At 30.2% G+C, this 26,328-nt stretch overlaps 1 protein-coding gene and 1 pseudogene across 1 annotated transcript; both read left to right on the top strand.

Annotated features, from left to right (window-relative positions):
• Window positions 1-4,873: 4,873 nt before the first annotated feature.
• Window positions 4,874-7,436, top strand: LOC148199718 (subtilisin-like protease SBT1.3 pseudogene; annotated as a pseudogene).
• An 8,113-nt stretch (window positions 7,437-15,549) lies between these two features.
• LOC148199717 (glycosylinositol phosphorylceramide mannosyl transferase 1-like) lies at window positions 15,550-20,496 on the top strand. The gene is made up of 5 exons (XM_088111882.1): window positions 15,550-15,980; window positions 17,911-18,307; window positions 18,983-19,146; window positions 19,261-19,331; window positions 20,144-20,496. The coding sequence occupies exons 1-5, from the start codon at window positions 15,712-15,714 to the stop codon at window positions 20,302-20,304; spliced, it is 1,062 nt and encodes a 353-aa protein (XP_087968008.1). The 5' UTR covers window positions 15,550-15,711; the 3' UTR covers window positions 20,305-20,496.
• Window positions 20,497-26,328: the final 5,832 nt, after the last annotated feature.

Raw genomic sequence — 26,328 nt, 5'->3', positions numbered from 1 at the left:
AAAAAAAATCGAAAATCCATGTTTTTATAGATGTCAAGAGTTTAAATATGGGTAGTTATGGATTTAACAAGTACATTGTATTCTTATATTTATATTTGATTGTGTTTGCTCAGAAAATCCTAAGACTTCTTGAAAAATTGTATTAAAAATGATTATTTTTCTTTTCATGCATCAATTAAATAACAAATTGAGGTAACGTAGCTCACTACACAGTCCAATGAACAAACTGTATAATTATAATCTTATGTTTATCATTTTTCTTATAATCACTGAGGTAGTGTGCAATTGTAAATTTTGAAACGCGAAGATCCAAATCCTGGATTGAGACAAAGATAATGTCACTATTCGTAGACATGATTAATCGTCATTTTGTTAAACAGCAAAACTAGGTTTAGAAGAAAAATTATCAAATACATGTTGCATCAATCACAAGTTTTCTTGTTTCATTCGGTACAAAGAAACTCGGAGACCCCAAGAGAGAAAAGTCAAACAACAATACTACGTCACATAAAACAATTGCATTATCCAATTGAAAGATTGTCTCAAGCCCCATTAAATATTTATGTTTTCTGTTGAAATTCACAATAACAATTTGTTTCTATTTAAAAAAAATATTTCCATTGTTCTGTTGGGATTAATATCGGTATTTATTTTCTCAAAAATAAAATTTAATGAAAAACTAAGAGTTTTAGTAGTAAATTGGGGGTGTCACTAGCAATAACCTGTCATTCTACCTTATTGGGACTCCATTTATATGGAGGCTATTGCTTTCTGTATCACATAATTATTGACTGTACTCAACATTAATATAAAAAATACTCAAAAACCTTCATTATGGCATTACTGTATCACACTATCATTACTGTTGTTGTCACTCACTGTACCACTGCTGTACAGAAAGAAGAACACAAGGGAAGGTTGCAGAGGAAGATGAGAGAAAATGTGGAAAATAACTCGTTTTAGAAAGTTATTTTTAGAATATATTTTATGTGCTTTGAAAAGTTCTTTTTAAACATAGAGGTATTTCAGAAAACTCATTTAAGAAGATATTAAAATATTCCATAAGTTTATTCCAGAAATCACATTCCAAAAAACTTGTTCCAATTGTATTTCATGCGTTTCGGCAATTCTGTTTTGAAAATGTCATTCTCAAAATTTTATTTCGAAAATTATATTATGAAACTCACATTTTGGAAATCCATTCGAAAAATTCATCAAAGTTTTTTCCAAAACATGTATTCTGTAATTATTTTACGAATTGTGAGGTGCAGAAAGTAAAAGGCTTTTGTGGATGATTATACGGTGGTAGTTTCCGTATTTTAAAAAGACACATACATATTTATTTTATTATGGGTAATATTTAATAGGTTTATAAAGATGTGTTTATATTATTTAATATCTTTATCTTTATATTTTGATATATATATATATATATATATATATATATATATATATATATTACTATATATATATATATATTACTATGGGTAATATTTCATGGTAATCTTAGAGTATGAGTTAGCGTGTAATTTTTTTTATTTACATGTGTTAAGTGTTTATTTTGTGATTTGAGGTGCTTAATAAACAGTATAAAACATAGTTGGATTAAGTTTTCTTTTAGTGTATCTTTTTGTTATATCTTCAACAATATATTGATTTTTTCATATATTACAAAAATAATTAAATATTTTAAAAACATAAAAAGTTAAAATATCAACTGAAAATACAAATTAGGCAACGGAAAGTATAAACAATATCAAATATTTTGGAGCAAGAATCTTATTTTCAAGGAAATTGTGATAATAATTTGACCTAGAAATTAAGCCACTTTTAAACACCATGAAAGAGTGTTTGTTGTTAAGATATGTCAAATATTCTATTAGTAAATATTAGACAATCAAATATTATATTAGCTATAATTTAGACATTATTATAATTTGTGCAGATTTGTGCAACTGTCATTCCTTTAATAGATGAAGAATTATAGGACCTTGTATATGTACATGGTACATCAGAATTTATTTTATAAACCTTTTTATATGGTATTAGAGCTAAACACTAACATCCTCTATCTCCTTCCAATAAAACTCAATCAGAGAAACGAATTCCAACTTCCGCTGCTTTCAAGATCTATATTTCTACTAGTGTTGGATTTGTGACCAAGTTAGGTATATCTAACTCTACTCTTAATCTTTCTATTGTTACTAGGGTAGTAATTGGATAATTGATTCATGTGCTACTCATCATATGATTTGTGATCTCATAAATTTACTAATTTTTTCCCTAATTGTTCTAAAAATGTTATTATTAATGTGAGTGGGTCTCATATCCTATTGAAGTATAGCTACTATATCTCTCTCAACTTCTTATCGATTCCTGATGTTTTATTTATTCCTACATTGAACTGTAATGTTCTCTCTGTTAGCAAGTTAGCCAAATCATATTTTTGTGTTACCTCGTTTTACCCAACCTATTGTCTTTTTCATAACATCCATTTCAAGGAGAAGATTGCTAGTAGTAGAGAGAGAGTGAAGGGCTGTATTATCTTGAAAATATCTCACAACAAACTCATGAAGGAGTGTTAGTTTATCTTGCGAATGAACATATACAAGATAAAAATAAAAAGGAAAATTGGTTATGGCATAGATGGTTGAGACATCCCTCTTTTGGTTATCTAAACAAATTATTTCCATCATTATTTTATAAATGTAATATTTCTAATTTTCTTTGTGAAACTTATGTAATGACAAAAAGTCATTGTGTTGTGTTTCCTATTAGCAAAAAAAAATCGATATTTCTTTTTCATTAATTCACACAGATGTTTGAGGCCTTGCCTCACAATCTACACATAGTGGGAAAAAATGGTTTATCAGTTTTGTTGATAATTATACTAGGATAACCTAAATGCATCTTGCATTAAGCTACATGTGATGCAAGGTGCTTTTATAGTTCATGAACTCTATTAATTCAGTCTTAACGTATTCCCCTCTATTGTCTGATTGAATGACCTTAATATATGTGTTGAATTCTGTAACGATTATATGATGGAAGGAAGAAACCACATCACACACATCACTTTTATGTTTAAACAAATACATTTAGGTTACTCTCGTACAATCATCAACAAAAGTGATAAACAATTTTTTTCCATTATGTGTAAATTGTGGGACAAAATCCCAAACATTTGTGTGAATTAATGAAAAAGAAAAATCATTTTTTTTTACTGCTTAAAGGCAATACAACACGATGACTTTTTGCCATCACACAATTTTCACAAAAAAAAATCAGAAATATTGCATTTATGAAAAAATGATGGAAATTTAGATAACCAAAAGAGGGATGTCTCAATTGTTTATGCCATAACCAAATTTTCTTTTTGTTTTTATATTGTATTTGCTCATTCGCAGGACAAGTCAAAACTCCTTTATAGGTTTGTTGTGAAACATTTTCAAGATAATACAGTCCTTCATTTTCTCTACCTTTGCCAATCCTTTCCTTAGAATGGATGTTCTGAAAAATATAATGGGTTGGGTAAAACGAGACAACACAAGAGAATGTGANTAGAGTGTGGAGAAAAACGACACGTTACGTTACGGCATTGCGCGGAAGTTTCTTGAAAGAGAGAAGGAAAAGAACACACGAAATTGGGCAAGAATAGCTTTTTTGAAAACCCCTTTCCAGATCCACGTAAACCTCTCTTTTGCCACGTTGGAAGATATCTAGTGCCAAATAATCAGCCATTTAACACCGTTAGTGTGTATTTAACGGAGATGACTACATTGACACATATTTTTTCAATGTTTGGATTCAATTGACACTTTTACACCACGTGAGGACGAAAATGAAACTTTTTTAAAAATGAGGATGAATTTGACACAATTCAACCAAACTGGGGACAAAGGAAGCAATTAAACCTTATATTTAATGTAACCTGTCACTTTATAAATTAGTTAAAACGTAGATTATATTATATTGTTTTGTGTTTCTCGAGTGCAGCCTTTCAGTGTTAGGAAAAAACTAATGGATTTGAGGGAGTAATTTGAGGAGATTTGAACATAATTTTTTTTATCGTTTATTTGAATGAATTTGGAGGTAAATGAGAATCAATTTGGAAATAAAATTTGTGAGAATTAGTATAGAATTGTATTGACGTGACAAATTAAAAAAAATTATTTTCAAATTCATTCTCGTTTACCTCCAAATTCACTCAAATAAACCACAAAAAAATTTATCTTCAAATCCTCTCAAATTCCCTGAAATCCAGTCTCTCAAATCCACTCAAAAGAAGAGGGCTAAGTTTCCATAATCTCTTTCACTGTAAATTTACATAAACAAATTCAATTGATTTCACCATACACAACCACCATTATAATTGCAACTATATAATCATTCCTTAAAGTAACAGTGTAACTAACAAGATAGCACAAACTACATTAAGGTCCCCAACCTCATACGTAGCTGCTTGTTCAAAAGTAATGACTAAAATAATTATGCAGAGCACAAAGTGCAAGCGTGAATCAAGAAACACTGTTGCAATTATACAGTAACTTCATACCAGCGACTGTCACACACAAAACAACCTCCTACCTTAAGCTGGAACACATAAAAGGTCACTCTCTTTCCATTCTAGGATTTGACATGGAAAACAAAGTTTCTGTTATAATATTTTATTATTATTTGACAATTTTTATAAGAGGAAAATGGTCTTACTAAAATTAACTTTTGCATTTTTAAAGAGAAAGAAAAAGTAAAAAATAGTGAGAGATAATGTTATGTAAAAAAATAAAATCTAATGTAAAGTACCATTGTCCATTTAATATTTCAACCACAAGATGACAGACAAATTATGAAGCACAATCCCCTTATAATATCTCTTCACACTTCCTTCCTTTTAACCCAACACCCTTCTTCAAAGACTCAATCTTTCTCCTTCTTTGGCATGAAACATGGCCAAGACCATAATGGGAAACATGGGATATTTTTTTACAAGCTATCTTCTAGTTCTAACAATGATGTTCTCAGCAAATGCTCAATTTGCTAAGAAGACTTACCTGGTTCAAATGGATAAGCCAGTAATGCCAAAAGCCTTCACCAACCACCTTGAATGGTATTCATCAAAGCTGAAATCGGCACTGTCCACATCTCCAGGAGCTGATGCGGACAGTGAGAAGAGAATTATCTACACTTACCAGAATGCTTTTCATGGTGTTGCAGCTAAGTTGACTGAAGGAGAAGCTAAGAAGCTAGAGGCTGAAGAAGGAGTTGTGGCCATATTCCCAGATACAAAGTATGAGCTACACACTACAAGAAGTCCTGCATTCCTCGGGCTTCAACCACAAAAAGCCCCTAACGTGTGGTCAGAAAAGCTTTCGGGCCGTGATGTTATAGTGGGAGTGTTAGATACTGGGATTTGGCCAGAGAGTGAAAGCTTCAAAGATGTAAGCATGGGACCAGTACCTGCTCATTGGAAAGGTGCCTGTGAGATTGGAACAGGATTCACAAAAAGTCACTGCAATAAAAAGGTTGTGGGGGCAAGAGTGTTCTACCATGGATATGAAGCAGCAATTGGTAGAATTAATGAGCAGAAGGAGTACAAATCACCAAGAGATCAAGATGGGCATGGCACTCACACAGCAGCTACAGTTGGTGGCTCTCCTGTGCTTGGGGCTAACCTTCTTGGTTATGCTAATGGCACAGCAAGAGGAATGGCACCAGGTGCAAGGATTGCAGCTTACAAAGTGTGTTGGATTGGTGGGTGCTTTAGCTCAGATATTGTGTCAGCTATTGATAAAGCTGTGGCTGATGGAGTGGATATTCTTTCCATCTCTTTGGGTGGTGGAGTCTCCTCTTATTACCGTGATAGTTTATCTGTTGCTGCATTTGGAGCAATGGAGAAGGGTGTTTTTGTTTCATGTTCTGCAGGAAATGCAGGACCTGATCCTGCCAGCCTCACCAATGTTTCACCATGGATCACCACAGTTGGAGCCAGCACAATGGATAGAGATTTTCCAGCAGAAGTTAAGCTTGGAAATGGTAAGATAGTGACTGGAGTTTCACTCTACAAAGGGCAAAGTGTGCTTTCAATTGAGAAACAATACCCTTTGGTGTACTTGGGGAGCAACTCTAGCAGGGTTGATCCAAGATCCATGTGCTTGGAAGGGACTATGGATCCTAAAGTGGTTTCAGGAAAGATAGTTATATGTGATAGAGGCCTTAGTCCTAGAGTGCAGAAGGGTCATGTGGTGAGAAGTGCAGGAGGGGTGGGAATGATTCTCACAAATACTGAAGCTAATGGAGAAGAACTAGTTGCTGATTGCCATCTCCTTCCAGCAGTTGCAATAGGACAAAAAGAAGGAAAAGATCTCAAAAGTTATGTCCTATCTAGTCAAAGTGCTACTGCAACTCTAGCTTTTAAAGGTACGAGGTTGGGAATAAGGCCATCTCCTGTAGTGGCAGCATTTTCATCAAGAGGGCCAAATTTTCTCAGCCTTGAAATTCTGAAGCCTGATTTAGTAGCTCCTGGGGTGAATATTCTTGCTGCTTGGAGTGAGGCCATTGGTCCATCAGGTTTGAAAGTGGACAACAGGAGAGAGAAGTTCAATATACTCTCTGGAACCTCAATGTCATGCCCACATGTGAGTGGTGTAGCAGCCTTTCTCAAAGCCAGGCACCCAGAGTGGAGCCCTGCTGCTATAAAATCTGCTTTGATGACAACTGCTTATGTTCTTGACAACACCAAAAAAACTCTCACAGATGCCTCAACTGCTAAACCTTCAAGTCCTTATGATCATGGTTCTGGACACATTGACCCTATCAGAGCTCTTGACCCTGGTTTGGTATATGACATAGAGCCACAGGACTACTTTGAATTCCTATGCACACAGAATCTGACTCCAACCCAACTACAAGTTTTTGCCAAATATTCCAACAGATCTTGCAAACACTCTCTTGCGAGTCCAGGGGACTTGAACTACCCAGCCATATCATCAATCTTTACCCAGAAAACAGCTACTTCATTCTCTAGACCTGTGATTGTTCACAGAACTGTCACCAATGTTGGCCCACCTGATTCCAAATACCAAGTTGTGATCTCACCATTCGAAGGTGCTTCTGTCAAAGTTGAGCCAGAAACTCTAAATTTCACAAAAGAACACCAAAAGCTGTCTTACAAGATTACATTCACGCCAAGGGTTCGGCAAACATCTCCTGAATTTGGAAGTCTGGTATGGAAGAATGGTTTGCACACTGTGAGAAGCCCCATTGTGATAACATGGCTGGCACCACCAATGTGAATTTCAACCAGACTACTTACAAGTTCAGTAGGGCTTCTTTGTTGCAATAAGAGAATCTTCTGTACTAGGAATTAGAAGTTCATCCTTTTGTATTACCAGAAAAGTTATTATTTTAGTATTCTATCCTATGTTCCTGTTCCTCCACCTTGGACTCAACCAACATCTTCTTCATTCACGTATAATTCATAACTTCAAAGTTGCAAAATGCTTAAAAATTTCCAACAAATGTGGAACTTATTTCTGATTCTCAAATCTCAGTTGTTATGATTACATTAACTACTTGTTCCTCCACTGTTTTAGTTTATACACTCATGCTTCCTGAACATGCTCATTTAGTATATGAATTCTTGACTAAGGAACTGAACAATATGAATATTGAATACAATATATACACATGCAATTTTTGGTTTGTGCAGAAAAATCTGGTTCTCTTGTGCCTTGGCAGATCATTTACTGCAACAAAACTGGATGCCACGAGTGAGGATTTCACTGTCACAAACGATATTATATGTCGCTTTTCATTAGTTAATTTCCTTGTGATGTAAGCATAGCTCATCATTTATGAGAGTTGAAGTTTAGACAGACCCTTTTGACCATTTGGGACAGAAAAGTTAATGGATGGCAGAAAGATGAGGCAAAGCATTTACTAATGAAGCTGCACTATTCTTTTCCAGCTATTTCATTGTTTCTTCACCTCTCTATCTGTCTGTGAATTTAATTGAGTTGAACAGAAGAGGCTCATTGCATGTGCATCTCAACTGCTAAGTAGCTGGCCTCATCAAAGTTTGTGGTCCAAAGTACTTCTACAGATTCAGACACACTATTCTTTAGTACGTATGCTTTCTTTTATACAATGCCTTCAAAGTTCACCTGCATGCGCAGGTCCTATAAAATCTAGTTTCCAATGTTTTTCTGAACAAAATTCAAAATAGGGCATGGTTTTTCGATGATAGTGTTTGTGACAAGACATGTTTTACATTATATTAAAGTAAAAATGTTCATACTAACTGCAATACAAATATCCAGAGCATATATAAGTAATTATATATAGCTTTTCCTAATAAACTTCTTTATAACGAAATTTTTGTTTTTTAATTTAATTAACTAATCAAAACCCAACTATGAAAAGTTAAAATGCACTTGAATAAGGTTAATGGATGATTATTATATTCGTAACAGTGGAATGTTTATGCTGTTAATATGAAACGAGACCCACATATTCACTCTAAAATAATATAATAAATGTTTATGCTGTTTTCAAATGAGTTACTACATCAAACATTCTAAAGAGAAATTCAACTAAATAACTAAATAAATGCTTGTATTAATTATCTTGAATGAATATGTTTGTCATATTAGTTTTAGATTGATAAGGTTCAAATTAATCAGTTACCTTTCTGTCGTATATTTGTAAAAGTCACAACAGAATACTTAATCATTTAGCACAAGTTACTGAGATATTAAATTATAAGTTAATCAAATAGGGATAAAAATTAATCTATTAAATTAATACAACTTTTGTCACCTACATTTAATGATTATTGATCAGTACTTTTAATTGTTTTGCTGCTTGAATAATCAATTAAATACTGTTATGGTTTTTATTTATTTATTTATTGCTTTTTTCTGCATGGGAAATGAGTTGTTAAGAAATTTAAGTCAACAAAAAGTTAGGAAGTCAGTATGCATTGCCTAATTAAACATATTTTTAGCACACTGTTAAGAGAAATATATCATTTTTTGTAATTTCATTTTACTATCTTTATATGATTTGCTTTAGCATTTTTCTGTAAATCAGTTTGTTAAAGAAAAATATGATTGTCCAAATAATTAAATTTCCTAAAAGATGTTATCAATAGACTAATTAAACATTAAACATTAAAATCTTTGGAACTTTTACTCTTTTTTTTAAAATAAATGGACTTTAAATTTAATTTAATCTTATTTCTAATTAATATGGAGTTTAAATATAATTTTATTTTATTTTTAATTAATATAAGTTTTGCAACACACCTCAATTATGTTAAGACATATACATCTAGAGTATGTGATTAGACATTCATTAGTATCGGAATAAAGATAGCATAATAGATTCAATTAGGATATATTTTTCAAATGGTTATGCTACCATTTTAAAAGTGAATTTTAAGTTTACTCAATTCTATAAAACAAACTTATAAGATAAGATTTGCACTTATTATATCTTATAAATTTGTCTTATCTTCACTTGACTTGAGATATCTCATAACTTCATCCCCATTAGTAGGAGAAATTTGAACTCTTAATAATTTTATTTAAGATTTTGGATGTGAGTTATCAAGAGATGAGAGGACTTCATCTTGCTTAAATTGGTTAAATTGCTTCATTGATATATTAGGTAAACAACTTATAAATCTTCTCCATATCTTAATAAATTTAAGGTTTAGTACATCATTTGGTTCCTAGTTTTGGGCTTTTTGTTCAAAGTCGTCCTACTTTTTAAAAAAGTTCAGTAAAACCCCATATTTCGTTAAAAATGGCTAAAAATGATCCTTTTGACTTATGGCGTTAAAAACATAACGGTGCAATTGCCTCCGTGGCCAAAAGTAAATTATGTGTACAATTTTGTAATATGTGGCATGTTTGATATATTTTAAGGAAAATTTTAAAAATAAAAATGAATGACGTGGAAAAAGTTTAACTGAGGGTTAAATAAAATTACAATTAGATTAGAATTCATTCGCGATTTGGGGTTCAAGAATATGGTGAAAGTGATCTTCAATTTGGGTTCATGGTTCGTTGAAGGTCCAATTGGAAGAACCTGTCTGCCAACAACTCGTTTCAGCATTCATATTCTCTCTTTCTTGATTCGTTTTTCAATTCAATCACAACAAAAGAGAGAACGAAACCTATTGCATCCACCTCATCTTCTTTGCGTGAGGCCACTACAACACCACCTTCACCCACGACTGCACTTTTCTCGCCTTGCCGTTAGCGCCGGAGCTAAACGTGATCAGGTGTTGATGCATCTTTTCCAAGGCGTGTCGTTGGCTAGGAGCTCCACCAACGTTACCACCATCCCTTTTTTTCAATTATTGTTCAACCTTCTTCCTCCTCTTTGAATAGGTTTTCTCTGGTTGTAGGTGTTTGAGGTGAAGAAGAAGACAACGATGAGGTGATGGTTGCCGAAATGTTGGGAGAGAGATGAGGTTTTTGATTTTTTTGTGAATTGCAAATTGGCAATTAGGATTTCTAATTTTGCACGTGATTTTGTGAATTGTGAATTGAGATTCTAATTTTGAAAATTGCAATTGGGCTTTTGATTTTACACATGATTTTGTAAAAACCCTAACCATTTTCTTTTACTTAATAACTTCAACTTTTTAACATTTCCACATACCTTTCCAACTCAATTCACCTCACTTTGTCACACGATCAAAAGTTGTATACATCATTCAGTTTTTGCCACATAAGCAATTGCACCATTATGTTTTTAACGCCGTAAGCCAAAATGGCCATTTTGAATTGTTTTTAACGAAATATGGGGACTTACTGAACTTTTTTAAAAGGTATTATGACTTTGAACAAAAAACCAAAACTAGGGACCAAATGATGTATTAAACCTAAATTTAACTTATAAATCTTCTCCATATCTTAATACAATTATTTAATGTTTGTTATGATTTTAAAATTGAAGTTATAAATATTCTCCACATCTTAATTAATTAATGTTTCTTATGATTTTAAAATTTAATTTATAAGTTAGTAATTTATGGTGTTAAAACCACTCTCTATTTATAAACAAAAACATAAAGAACAAAAGAATAGAAATATATTAGTTCTCAAATGCTCTTTCTTCTTCATCTTTTCCTTTCTTTCTATGTTTTTCAAGTTATCCATGCATATTGTTTGTTTTTTTTTACTCATTATATGTTTTTCTTTTCTTTCATATCTCTATATTCTCCTTATTCATGATTTATTTTGTTGAGTGAATGATAAAATTCTTGTTATGAAAAATATGAATCTTTTAACACTTTACCAAATATCTTATCATTTTTTTCTCAAAATTTTGTCAGTTATAAATTTTTTATTGATCATTCCTAGTTTAACTGAGCGAGATTTGGTTTAATATTTTCCATAATAGTTTAGAACTTAAATTCACTCTATCAATTGCAATTTTATTAAACAAAATTAACACAATTTTTCTTCCCAAAATTTTCTTCATTAAAAAAATGTGTTTTCGATCAACAAATTACTTAAATTTATAGCCTTTTACGATTGATTACCTTACAAATTTAAAATTCATCAACTTTTTTCATTTCTTTATCAAATGATAAATACATCTCCTTATGATTTATATAAAATATTAGGACTACAAATAAATTTTCAAATAAAAATTAAGATTAGAAGGGTAAAGAAAGAAGTAAAACTACCACTTTCAAGAACTAATTGATAATGTCAATTTTCATTATTATTAGTCACTTTATATAAAGTAAACTCTTATTTAACTTTTAAATTATTTAGTTTGCTTTTTAATAATTTTTTTAAGTCATTGAATATTAGTTACTCTTATATAATTATATCACTAATCTCCATTAACTTTTGTCCAACAATTGAACAAAAAATACTTGGGTGAAGCGAATAAATTTTAGAATCCTCGAAAGTTTTAGTGAAGGTCAAAAATTTGAAATTTTCAAAAGATTATTTGTGTTGAGTTCCACTTAATAAAGTCCAGTGCCATGAGGCAGAGAAAAAACTTGTCATTAGGGTTGACCACCACTTATCTCAAGCTAAGTGCCATATTCCACCAGTGCTCTTGGTTGAGTGCTACTTGATTTGCACTTAATGCCACTTGGACAAACAAATGAGTCTAAGTGCACACGTCCAACGTGGGATGACTCGTACTGAACGTCGATTGTACATAGACCTATGTTTGAATGAATTCGCCTAACATAATAGTGTTTGACACTGGGTGTTGATTTTATTCACATAATTTTAATTTTTTGTTTTCCGAAGTGGGAAGTGTATTTTGAAGACCTATGGGAGTTATTAAGGTTTCTTGGAAGACCTTTATTTTCTTTCTTGGCTTTCCATCTTCTATTCATATTTTCTTTTTGGATTTTTATGAGAACGAAAAGATAAACTCCAGTTAAATGTAATCAACTAAACTCTCCTATATAAATTGGTATTGTTTTTATGTATATAAATATCTTTCCATTTAATGTTTATATTTTGTTTTTATGTTTAATGTGTGTTGTGCTTTGATCATACGTAGCTTGATATTTGATTTCTTCGGATTGAAAAGTATCTTCTGTGATTTAGAATTGAAGCAAAATATCTAATGAAGCTTTTATCTAAGAATGAAGTTTTATTCATTAGTTTTCTTAAGCCCTTATTATGAAAGTAAGTTTCCATATTTTTTATTATGAAAGTAAGTTCCCATAATAAAACAATGTTAAACACTAAACCTTAAACCATTAGGATTTGATTAAACTTGTGGATTCATTTAACATTAAGTTGGAAAGACAATGACTAATTGTATGATGAAGTTTAACCCTAACAATTACTTACTTATAACTGGCTTTATCATTCTTTTTATTTTGTTTATTTTTATCTTTTATTGGTATTTTTATTATTACTTTTTCCATAATTAAGGTTTTTATTGAATAAATCAGGAAATATAAATATTTTATTCCTATTTATGAAAATATTGTGTAAATAAGTGGAAACCATTAAAGATTAAAGAATGTTTCAACAAAATAATTTATCAACAAATGAAGCTGCTTCAATTACAAAATCAAATAATGGGAATCACTGAAGATTGAAGAATATCTCAATAAAATCAATTGTCAATATATTTGGTAACTTCAATTACAAAAATCGAGTACAAATTTCAAGTTTAATCCAGTTTTGGCCCATTCATTTAGTGAACCAAACCAAGTCACCCATCAAAGAGAGAATTACTTGACTAGCGAGCCAATTCACCCAACAAGTCGTAGGTTTCAAAAATGTATAAATAAAGGGTTTGCCAAGAGTTAAAAATTCACTCTTCTAAAGAAAGGACACTTGACCTAAAAGGATAGAAGGTAGAGGCGCATCCAGGAGGTTGAAGGCATTCATCTGTATTCTTTTATAGAGTTCAAAATGTATAGGAATAACTAACTCCCTAATTCATACGGTTATATATAATGTATCTTAACTCTTTATGATTTCTAATATTCAATATTTTTTTTCACTACTTTTGTGTTTTATTCTTGTTCTTAAGTGTATAATTATTGTTTACATATTTAGTAGTACTTGTTGATCGAAAAAATAGTTTGGAAATTTAATTAAGATAGGACATCTAATAGATTTCACATGTTAGTAATATATGTGAAATTATTAATCATTTATAACATTGAAATGTTGAACTTACTACAAACTTATAATAAAAATTATTAAAACATTAGAATTTTTATTATTAAAGTTTAAACTTGTTGTTAAGACATTAGGACTAATTACATGTAGTGTGAATGCAAGAGTAGAAATTATAAGTATATTGTTTGGTGTTTTTACATGAAATTGGATATAAACTTCAATCCTAATATAAAATCTTTATCATACAATCAATCTCATTATTTTAAATTACTTTCCAGAACTTTATAATTATTTTATTCAAAAATCAATATTTTTCTTATTACTAAAGTTTCTTATACTAAATTTAGTAAATAATTATAGTTTAACTTAATCACATTAGTGTATTGAGAAATGATATGTTAGCTTATTTACTTTATTATATGATTTGATACACTTATCAATTTCATAACACTCATCATATTGTTTTTTTTATTTATTATAACTTTGAGGTGTTTGATAAAATGGTTAAAATAATATTTATTTTTGCATACTTTTAATTTCTTAAATACTAAAACAATTTATGAAAACATTTTTTTTTCAAAATTAGTTATGAATCACAATTATTGTCATGCTAAAGTATTTTGGAATAATAATTAGTTGTGCAACTAATGCACTTAACATTAAACAAATCACGTTAATACTAAATAAACTTTATTTATATTTAAGTTTCAATGTTTTTACTTATTTGAGTCTGAAAGAATATTTAATAAAATTTGTAAATTTAATAAAATAAAAAAAATGTTGGAAGAAGAGTGTTAAAATAGTACTATTAGCTTGTCATATCAAATATTATAAAAAGTGCTATAAATGGAATATACGGTGTTACAAATGTCTTGTTTCACATGAAAAGAGCTTTATCTAATTAAGTCAATAGAGTTATTTTATCCCTTTTTTAATATACGAGTATTAAATTATGATGTTATCTCTTAAAATGAGAGTAGATAAATGAGATGGGTCACTAAAAAATAAAAAGAGAATTTATTAGGTTTTGTATTATCATTGGGAAAACACTAGTAAAAGAAAAGTAAATTCTATGTGTGACAATAAAAAAAGTACTAAAAAATAATTAAGAACTCAAATGGAGTTATTGGGTTATCCAAAATTGGGAGCAATAATGGAAACAAAAGGCCTATTAAAAAAGATAATGAGAAAATAAAAAGACAATGACAAAACAAAGGCCAAATATTTAGTTTATACAAAATTATGGTACTCATGTTTAAAGCTGTAAAAATATTTAAGCATAATATGGTTTTTTCTTCATAAGTTTTATATTTTGCATACAACATTTAAAAGCAACTATTATGGGATTGTTCTAATTTAAGCACTTTTTGACTTCATGTCTTGATAAACAACTTGTAAAATTTATAGAGAAATTTTGTTGTCCTATTCAGTTGGAGCATCAAGTGTTTTTTTTTTTTTTATTTATTTATTAGGTTAATGTTTAAGTTAATTTTATAAATCTTATCATTAATGTCAGATAATAATATTCAAACTGTTCTATCTATGCATACTTTTTCTTCCAAAGCATACATTTTTCACCAAAGTTATTTTTACAAAATATTTGTATAAATACTATCTTATATATATTAATAGATTTTGTTAAGCAAAATGTTTAACTAAAATTATTTTTGTAAACTATTACATTAGAGATTATATTTAATTATAAATTAACTAAACATGTAATATCAAATGAAGAAATAATCGTTAATAGGGCATGTTTAGATAATTTTTGTAAGTATTTATAGATAATAAACTGAAATGTGTAAAAAAATAAATTTAAAATATATTTTGACAAATTAATTTTCTCGTACAAGACACGCTGGCACTTACACGATTATTTTTGTGGTTTTATGAACTTGAAATAGTTCAAAATGTCGTTTTGAGTTCAAGGACACGTCGTATTGAAGCAGTGATCGTGTATGTATCGCTTTGTCGTTTGAAGCGCTCATCACGCGCAAACATGGTGATTGTAACCAACGTCACCACCATCATAAGCATCGCCTTCTCTTTGTACCGTTAATCGAATGTTCTCCTACCTTGAGCCATGTCCACCTCCGTTCAGATTCGCGACGCCGGCATCGCCGCGGACGCAGTCGACGGCTTCAACTCTCCGGCGAAGCAGAAAGCGGCCAGTCGAAGTGCCTACGGCAACCGCCCCCTTCTCTCCCTCCGCCGAGCCAAACATTTCCTCAGTGCCGCCAAGTTCAAGCTCTTCTTAGCGCTGTTTGCTCTCTCCGCCGTCGTTTTGATCACCGCCAGACTCAGTTCGTGGATGGGTTGGCACCTTCACAACCCTTCTTCGGTTACTTCAAGGTATAAAAATATTAGATCTGTTTTTCTTCTCTGCAATTTTATTTTATTCTGATGGATCTGTTCTTTTTAGGGTTGATTTAGAATGGTTGTGGTAATTAAATTATTTCACTAATTATATGTATATATATATATATATATATATATATATATATATATATATATATATATATATATAATGGATTATTTATTATCATGATCCATTATAATTAGAGTTTTTGTTCAGAAATGAAAAGTAGTTTTAACATGATCAGTTTGGTTTGGATTTAAAAGAAAAAGAAAACAGTTTTGTTATATGTATTCTTTGCTTTAAAATAGAGTTCCCGTTACTTAATCTTGCAATTAGATGGCATCGTTTGGACAAATTCTCTAAGTAAAAGGTGCTTTATGATGTTTTAGGTTGTTTTTTTCACCATGATATGTGTTAGCAAAGGATTTTGAGATTCCTATCTAAGGATAGTCATGATGGTAGATTGATTCCCTAACACATTATAGATTTGTAATTGTTTGAGAGAAAAAGTTCTTCCTAAGCACTTTTGGAAAGAAAAATTGAAATTAACTTCTTCTTGAACTGGATTGACTTATGTATAAAAGTAATTTTAACTTATGAAAAACTTCATTTCATTTTTTATTCTTATTATTTTTCACTAACCTTGTGATTGGGTAGATAATTTTACAATTGTGAAGAAATTTAAATTCATTAAATTTGAATTGTTTACATTTCAAATTATTTAATTTTTCAGATGTTGTGTTTGGATAAAATAATTAACATTTATTAAATTGTAGTTTACTTGTTTGGAAAGAGTATTTCACTTACTGCCAAATACAAAAATTATCACTATATAACACTAGTGACGTGGATAAAAAAAATTGTACAGAGATCGACAAAAAATAATCACTACAATTCAACCAAAAAAATTTGGCTAACATCCACCGAAAATCTTGACAAACGGTAACCAAGAAGTAAACTTGACTTACTTAAATAAATAATTCCAACAATTAAACTTGACTTCTGCAAATAAAAAATCCCAACAATGTCAACCGAGAATAACTTCTATTCAAGTTGGTTGAAAAATAACCTTGACTAACATTATCTGTAACATAATCCTAATTAACACTACCCAAAAAAAAATCATGTTTAGCATTAGCTTGAAAACAACCAAAACAACCTTGATGGTAACAAAGAAATTTCTAACTAACATTTGTTGGGAAATAACATTGGCAAAAAGATAACTTGGCTGTTGGCAACCAAAAATAAACATGATTCATATTAACCTAAAAGAAACTCTGGTAGACATTTGTCAAAAAGTGATGTCGAACTAACAGTATCCTGACCAAAGTAAAGTTTGTGACATCCCAACTGAGATTGAGCCGAAGAAAGAATATGAAGAAAAGAATAATCGATTTAGGAGAAGTAATAGTATGCATAATTTTAAATTCTTAATTTTCAGGTGAAATTTGAAATTCTCTGATTTTAATTAATTAAATTGATAAAATTAATATATTATATATTCCTAAGATTTCAAATTTTTTCAAAACTTTCTGTTTAAACAATATATTTTTTGAAAAAACATTTTAAATTATTTATAGAAGTGAATTACCCTTTAGAAATTCTCCATTCAAGGACACTGTAAAGGTTTATAGAAGTGAATTACCCTTATACACACTTGTTCGAATATTTTATTGTGATTCTAACTCAAGCCTGAGTCACGTTGCATTGGGTTTGAAAGTCGGTTGTCTTTGATTGTTTTAAAACTAAAAGTGTTTGAAAATTGATAAAGCCCACACTTGTGTTTTCTTGTAGCGGTTTTTCCTTGCATGTAATGACATTGTGGTTCTTGCTCCCAGTAGGATTATAGTTGTGGAGTTTGATTTTTTTGTTTCATAATTTGAGCTGGATCTGCTGATACAACTGATTTAATTCATGATTCAGGGCTAGCTATACTGTGCTTATAAACACTTGGAGGCAAAAATCTCTTCTGAAACAAACTGTTGCTCATTATGCATCCTGTCGAAGTGCCGATGCAATGCATGTGGTGTGGACTGAAAGTGAGCAACCATCTGAGAGGCTGAAAACATATCTTAATAAGATTGTGGTTTCGAAGTCTCAGAAAGCTCACAAACAAAACTTTAGATTTGACATCAGTGCAGATTATGAGTCAAACAGCAGGTTTAGGCCAATTAAGGACCTCAAGACTGACGCAATTTTCTCAGTTGATGATAATGTGATTGTTCCATGCTCTACTCTAGATTTTGCTTTCTCTGTCTGGCAAAGTGCACCTTCCACAATGGTGGGATTTGTTCCTCGAATGCACTGGCTGGATAAGGAGGTTAGTTATTAGTGAATTACAGCATTTCCTGTTTCATTACTTGAATTGAACCGCTTGAATTTTACATTTTTACTCTTTCATTTCTCAAAGGTGAAATATGACTTCGATGTTTGCAATAATTCTTGCTAGTTGGATACTGAAACCTTTAGTATTTTATAGGATTAGTTGTATGGTCCAATGGCAGAGTCCAACTAAACTAAAGCTTGACATTGAGTTTTGATTGGTCATGTGATGAAGATGAACACTTCGTTAATTGTTTACACAAGAATGGTTGGACTGCAACCTCTACATACGGTGTTAAGGGTGGGGATGGAGGGAGAGAAAATGAAACTAAAATGGACTTGGCTCTTTTAAAGTGATACTATGGTATCATCGTCATTTTAATTGTATTATGTTTACAATCCTCTAATTTACTTGTAGATACACCCTTGCTTAATTTAGAGACAAACTTCAAAGATGACTAATGTTGTGCAGAATAATGGGAAAACAGATGGCATGTTTGCTACTGTATTTTTATTTAGAAAGGGAAAAATAAGAGCAATATGCAGATGTCCACTGTGTTCATGGGATGTGCTTGATAGTAACAAAATGGAACGCTGATTTACCCTTATTGAATATAACATGATTTGCTATTTTGCATATTGTACCTGACTGATTTCACTTTGTATACTACAGCAAAATAATGTTGCATATTACAGGTATGGAGGATGGTGGTCTGTTTGGTGGATGGGCACTTATAGCATGGTTCTCTCAAAGGCTGCATTCTTTCACAGGAAATACTTGGATTTATATACTCAAGAGATGTCTCCATCAATTCAGGGCTATGTTTCCAGGGAGAGGTAATATATATGATTAATTAACCCTCAAGAACTTTAAATTTGTTCTTATCACTTAATCTTTTTCGTATCCTTCATATTTCTTTTTCTTAATTTTAAATTTTTTTCCTTCAACAGAACTTGTGAAGACATTGCAATGTCCTTTCTCGTTGCCAATGCTACAGGTGCTCCTCCAATATGGGTGAAAGGTAATTTTTTGCTTGCAATCTACAGGAGTAACTAAAGTTTAGAAGAAAGCATTTGTTGAAGTTACAGTGCATGTATTTTTCCTATTAAATTAAATCTCATGCTATCGGGCTACAAATTTTACTCATGATGTGAAAATTTCAAGCATCGCCGCTTGGAAATAGACATGGACATTGTTTAAGCATTATTAAACATGAACACAGCAATAAACAACAGGTCACAGCACGAAATATACAAGGATGCAATATGTCCATCTCAATTGATATGAAGTTTTTTCTATGGAAATTTCTTATTGTTGAATACATTTTTTTTTACTTTCTGTAGTGCTTCTTAAAGTTGCTGGGGTGTTGTAACTTGTAGTTAATAATTAGTACTTCAGTGTTAGCGTCTAGCACAGACATTGCTCCAATGTCATATCACAACATTAAATTTTTTAAAAACTATATGAATAAAATCATGGCATCGCTCCTTATATTGCCAACCTGTAGGAGAATCGGAGAATCATATCTCCTGGTTATTAAAATAAGAAGCATAAAATTAGAGACGGCTAAATCTGATCCAGGTCTCAAGATAATCATGATTAAAATAATAGCCACAATACCATGAATTATGTAGCCTTTGGCAGAATAATCCTCACTTTCTGCATTTCCAAGTATGGGCTACTTTAAAACGGAAGAAAAAATAGTAATGGACTAATTTTACCATTTTGGGTTGAGAAATACTCGTGTGGTCTTGGAAAACTAAATAATGATCACTAGTTCTCTGTCTTGGGTTGTCTCATTGTATTATTAAAACTTATACTTGAATTTTGCAGGCAAAATCTATGAGATTGGTGCGTCGGGTATTAGCAGACTGAGAGGGCATAGCCCCAGGAGAAACAGATGTCTCAATGACTTGATATCGCTTTACAAAACTTCTCCACTTGTGTTAACTAATGTGAAAGCAGTTAGTGCTAGAAATGAATGGTTATGGTAGATTTGTTGATTCATTTATCGACGATCCATTCCACTTCCAAAGAAAAAATATAAAGAACAAAACTAAAGATTAAATATCATTGATCAAGGAGCATATTGTGTTGTGTATAATAGTTTCATACTTCTACAGTAATGTCAACTACATTTTGATTCATTGATATCTGATGCAAAACATGATGCCATTTGAATCTTAGTTTTTTTGCATGTAGTTATTCTGCTTAAAGGCCATGTACTGATGCCCCACTGATTTTCCTGCAAAAGCGTGATGCCCCACCTATTCTTTCCCCTCTATCTTGTTAAACCTTGATAAAACCAAACCCTTTTCTTTCAATGTCTATTATTCTCTGGGGTGTAATTGACAGTCATGTGACCGAATCACTTTCATCTATTAACTTTTAAACATGAGTTGATAGTAGTACTTTTTATAAGATAAATTAAATAGTTCTAATGGCTAAGATATCATAAAAATGTCTTTGCTAAAGATCTGAACCCTCTTAAAACCAGGTTGAGCATCAAACTTATAATGTCTCATGGTTCATCCGTTTACCTATGATTAAATCATGATCAAATTACCTATTATTAAATCATGATCAAATTGATGGTAATTGAATGTCTTTTAATGCTATATAATACATGAAAGACAATATCAATAGCTGGATAAAACAATACTTAATGTTTCACATTTACATCAAGTTATAACCTCTTGATTGATTGTCACCACCCGAATCCATCTTTGGCCATTTACTGTGCAGAACTGGGGTTCAGTGCTCTACTTTGTATCAATACTGATTGCAATCATACGTTGTTCTCCATTAATGGGACACTTAACTAATTTCACGTAATCTAACTGACAGTTTCAGTATTTTGCAGCCTCAAACCTTCATTGTGGTGTTCACTTCATCCAACCTGTTATATCTGGTTACATATAACTCACTACCTACCCATATGGTTACACGTATAAATGGACTAACCATACTGATCAATAGAGCATTTATGTTGGCCTCTTCCGTCAGGGTAGCAAACAATTGGTTATTGAAATTAGTCATTCCTGTGCATAAATAAAATAGCACTGAATATCAGTGCTTTTTGAATATATGGGTAGGTTTTCAAAATCAGACAAGTATTTGGATTTTTCTTTCCTTAAAGAACTAGGAAACAGAGTGATACAGAAGAAATGGGGTATTTTCTTAAAAAAGTTACTTCAGTAAAATTTAAGAAAAGAAAAAGGAAAATGAAGAAGCTATATTCTGCTAACCTTCTCATTTCATTCATTAATAGTTATAAATGTATATTGTTATATTATTTCACGCTGGATTGGTAACAAAAGAGGAAAAAATGTAATTATTCAATTCAATAAGGTTCTGTATGTAAGAGATTATTTATTAAACAAATCGATTACTTGTAGTGGAGATTTCTTGTAGTCTTAAACAAAAAACAAAATGATGGTGGAATCCGAATTAAAAATATTTCCAGCAAAAAAGTCAAATCATTTGTGCTACCTTATTGTTTCTTGAAATTCTGTTCTCTGCTACTTCTTAACCAAATTTCCATTCGCAGACGTGTGAACATAGCTTTTAACAATTATTCTCTTTGACTTCATTCATAAACTATGAATAATATATCTATACTTGCTGTCAAAAGAAAAAGAAGATGGACTGAAAAAACCAAATGTCTATAGTTAACTTGAAGTTAAAAGAATTACTAATAATAGTTTAAATTAACATTTTTAGCTGGAATTTATCTCTATCAACATTACTACATAAGTCCCAACACCATGCTAGAAATTGATGGGTCAAAGCTTTTCTATGGTTGAATTTAAAATATTTAGAAATTATTTTAGAATCCCTTTTTAACTTTGCTTTAAATGAAAGTCATGTTGTACTATATTTATTTTAACTTTCCATGAATTATTATCTTTAACCCATATGAAAAATGCAAAAAAAAATAAAAATTAAAGTCATTTCAATTATATAATCATAATTTTGTGACATACCTTTTTTCGGTTACATATCTTAGGAAATTATATAATCAGCCTAAATGGCTTTTTAAAATTCTCACTTGTAAAATTAGGGGCTGAAATTTAGAAAATTAGGTTTGGAAAACTTGACTTTTGCAGCCATAGATTGCGGGAGTTGCTTTCTTGGCTTACCAGTTGCATCCAACTCTAAGCACACATTCCCTTTAGGAAAAAAGATTAGAAAAAATTAGCTAAGTTAATTCTAAGTAGCTATTAGGATTAGGATTGATCTTCAATTTTAATAAATTACAACAACACAAACATAGATTCTCTATCAATAAAACTTCTATATGAAATGCAAGAGTCAAACTCAATTTCTTTATATAAATCTCATTTTTACTGATTAGACAAATATTTATTAGAGGTCAGGTTTGGAAAATAAATTCTTTAAGAATTTACAGATGAAAAAAAAGAAGAAATAAATTAGTTAATGGATAAATTAATTTATATAAAGTTTCTTACAGAGTCTATCTATTTTAGTTTTTAATTTGTATACAAATTATTTGTGCCTAATGAAAATTTTCTCTTTAGTTAGTTATGACTTAGTCCCACATGAAATCCATTGTTGTGTCCTCCATGGACAAGGATACCCTACAAGTCCAACCACCATCCTTTTCCTGTGTGCCTATTTCTTCATAGATCAATCACTTTCTTCTTTGATTCTAGACAGGTGCATGCATATCTAATAGTTTATTTTATAAATTTGAGTCAAATAATTATGTATGAAAGAGCAATACTTTAAGGAAATGAACCAATTTACACGATTTTGAGTGTAACATAAGTTGTTTGAATTTAAAAAATAATAATCAAAGTTTAGAAGAAAATAAAAATATTCAACCAACATTTTTCAAAGAGAATTTGGAGGTGTGAAATTCATTAAAAATAACTCAAAATCAGTAAAATACAAGTTCAACCTATATTATATGGTCGTCCAATTAACCTTGGACCGGATGATTCACATAGTCATAAATGTCAACGAGACCGTCCAGTGAGCGAGCGACTATACCATGCAGTTAGAATGGTCACTTTTAAACTAACACATCGAAATCTATAAATACATATTTGAAGTAAAGAGGGTGGGTGATTGAAATTATTACACATTAACTACTGAGCTAGCTAAATTTTTACTAACTTTAACATTGGAGTACCTTCTGCATATATCACCTCCTAGTTTTATCTAACAATGTCAATGACAAACGATGTTAAAACAAACATTAGAACACTCAAAATTTAATAAACAAACAATCTCGATCTCATAACCGAAACACAATCTATATAAAAATTTAACATCATTTTTAACTCAAAATATTCACATATATTTATGAATTTTATTCTTTATGAAATATGCACTTAATTTTCTTTTATATATATATATATATCCAATGTGAAATTTAAATCATATTTAGATTTTCAATACATTTCTACTTTTAGTCCAGAAAAAAGAAACAATAGAAATTACAAAAGAGAAAAAATTGGCATAACTTTTAAATATTTTTTTTTAATGTTTTATTGACTAAGAAACTAATTAAAAAAATTTAGCTATTTAAAACAGTTATTAAACCATCAACTTATCAAGAAGATATATTCATCTTAAATTAGATCTCGAGTTTAAAATACGTTTTGGAAGACGAAATACAGACATTAGGAAGGTTACTTTATTAAGTGAGTTTGTTTAAATTAACAAAAATTTGGAGCATACAAAGAAAAATAAAACTTTGTCGTAAAAGTTGCAAAGTGTGTCATAAATGAGAAAAAATAGTTATGGGCAACACCTGTTTCACTTTATGATTTTTATTTTTAGAACGATAATAAATAACCATAATTGTCAAACCACTTTCCACAATAAAGGCACTCACACGGTGACATGCAGAAGGAAATTAATTCATCTCCAAAGATGGATATTTTTTTTATGTTAATATAAAATATTATTTAAAAATTGCAGAAAAAAGAAAAGATTTTAACTGGATGTAAATGTTGTGAAAGTTGACTAAAAACAGTGTCTTTTTCTCTGAATAGAAATTTCTCCCTTCGGGATAAAAAGCATAGGAAGTTTTTTAATAATTATATTTTTCTAAATTAAGAGTTGCTATTATTGGTGTACCTATTTGAATATATTTGTTTATCATTGCATGATAAATCCATAAAAAAATATATATTACAATGAAAATTAATAGCATGGCTAAACTAGGTAATAAAGAGATGGGTTCAAAGCGATGCATTCAATCTTTAATTTAAGTAATAAAGTGTTATTATATTTAGAATCTTTCTAACTTATCACGTGTTTAGATTAAGGAGTAAATAATTAATTAACTATCATTTTTATTAATGAGCAAGCTAAAATCATATTAAAAATCAGATGAACAGTAAACTAACAACATTGTTAAACATTTTCTTTGAAACAAATCAATCACTAGTTAATATTTTCTTTGCATTTAAATTCCTTTCGAGTAAATTTTTTACATAAAATAGCAATGAAAACGAATGAAACTTTTTTCCTTTATGTATATCCCTAATAACCAAAATCGAGAGAGATTATTAATGAGTATTTGTCACTATCTCCATACGACAAAATTGCAATTAGTAGATTACAAAGTCAAAATCTACCAAAAGAAAATAACAGAGTTTTTGGTGGTGTTCTACTATTAGCACCCCAAAGTGTGGGTCATGAATAATGATGACCTAAAGAAGGTTGGTTTGAAGAAAGAAAAGAAGTTGGAAGTTTGGAGAAGCATAAAAGGAAGTAAAAAGGAAAATCACCTACTCTCCACTTCTCATGCCAACCTCTCAAACCCTACTTTTCACATCTTCTCTTCATCTTTAATAATTCATCATATTTTATGCAAACCCTTTTTTTACTTAACATGCTACGACAAAAGTAGTAGGTTTCATATTAATCCTATTGTAAGATCACTTTTTTTAGCATTATACATTAATTTTGACAAGTCTTATTAGCTAGAATTTATTGAAAAAAGATTACATGTGTATAAATAATTGATATTATTACCTTCTTTTTTAAGTGTATGGACTCTTTTCTTAACGAATCATTTTTTATTGATTATTTTCAAGTTCAAATCTTATTTATCAAAACTAGTCAAAAATATTTATATTAGATTATTTGATATCAAAATCAATTCGATTTATATTGTAAGAATAAAAAACGTATAGTTAATGTGTAACCTACCTACTTAGAATTTTTATTTATAAACTTTATGATAGACTAGTGATTAGAGTCAACTTAATTACGACCAAACACATTATTAAGACATTAAACATAATAATTTTTTAGTTAATCTGTTTTAGCATGATTATTCAATCTTTATAATACTTCAATAATTCAGTCTAATTTCACTTAACAAATAATTGACCGTCCAATGTTACATATATTCTATACATTTCTAATTCAAACTCTACGTTAATGAATTTTTAAAATTTAATTTTTGTGATATTCAATTTTTATATATCTTTTTTTTAACGTGAAATCTAAACTTTCTTGAATTTTTTAATAATTTATTTTTCAAATGTGAATTTTTCATTAATACTTCTCCTTAGTAGTTAATTAAGTACTAAACCTATTTAGTTAATCACCAATCAAATTAACTCCATATAACATATATCTTCTCCAAAATACTAGTGTTAGTTTTTTTTTTTTCCTTTGGATTGCATTAAAAAACAAAAGAGACAATCAATGTGAAACAATGAGTATATGACATCACGTATAATATCATGAAATTAAGGAACCGATTTTTTTGTTTGTCATAATGTAAACATGGAAAGAAAAATGATACCAACTGGAAAAGTGCTTTTTACATATACACTGAGAAAAAGTCAATTCAGTAACATCAATCCCCAGTCTGTGTTGCAATTGTAGCTGTACAGATAAATACAACAAAACTACAAAACAAGAAATACAGTACTAATAAATAAATAAATAAATTCCTGGCCAGTGCTGCAATTGTAGCTGTGCACATAAACACAAGCAAACCAAAACACAAGAAACAGATAACTAAT

This window comes from Vigna umbellata, chromosome 4, assembly GCF_029865625.1.
Source record: "Vigna umbellata cultivar VRB3 chromosome 4, Vumbellata_1.0, whole genome shotgun sequence".
Taxonomy (NCBI): domain Eukaryota; kingdom Viridiplantae; phylum Streptophyta; class Magnoliopsida; order Fabales; family Fabaceae; genus Vigna; species Vigna umbellata.
The sequence above is the reverse complement of the archived record's forward strand: the minus strand, read 5'-3'. Positions and strand labels throughout refer to the sequence as shown.

Excerpts from the sequence above, each read along its gene's own strand:
- LOC148199717 (XM_088111882.1), top strand. The coding sequence starts at position 15,712 with ATGTCCACCTCCGTTCAGATTCGCGACGCCGGCATCGCCGCGGACGCA. Across the intron at positions 15,981-17,910 it reads CCTTCTTCGGTTACTTCAAG|GGCTAGCTATACTGTGCTTA; the intron begins GTATAAAAATAT and ends TTCATGATTCAG. Across the intron at positions 18,308-18,982 it reads TGCACTGGCTGGATAAGGAG|CAAAATAATGTTGCATATTA; the intron begins GTTAGTTATTAG and ends TGTATACTACAG.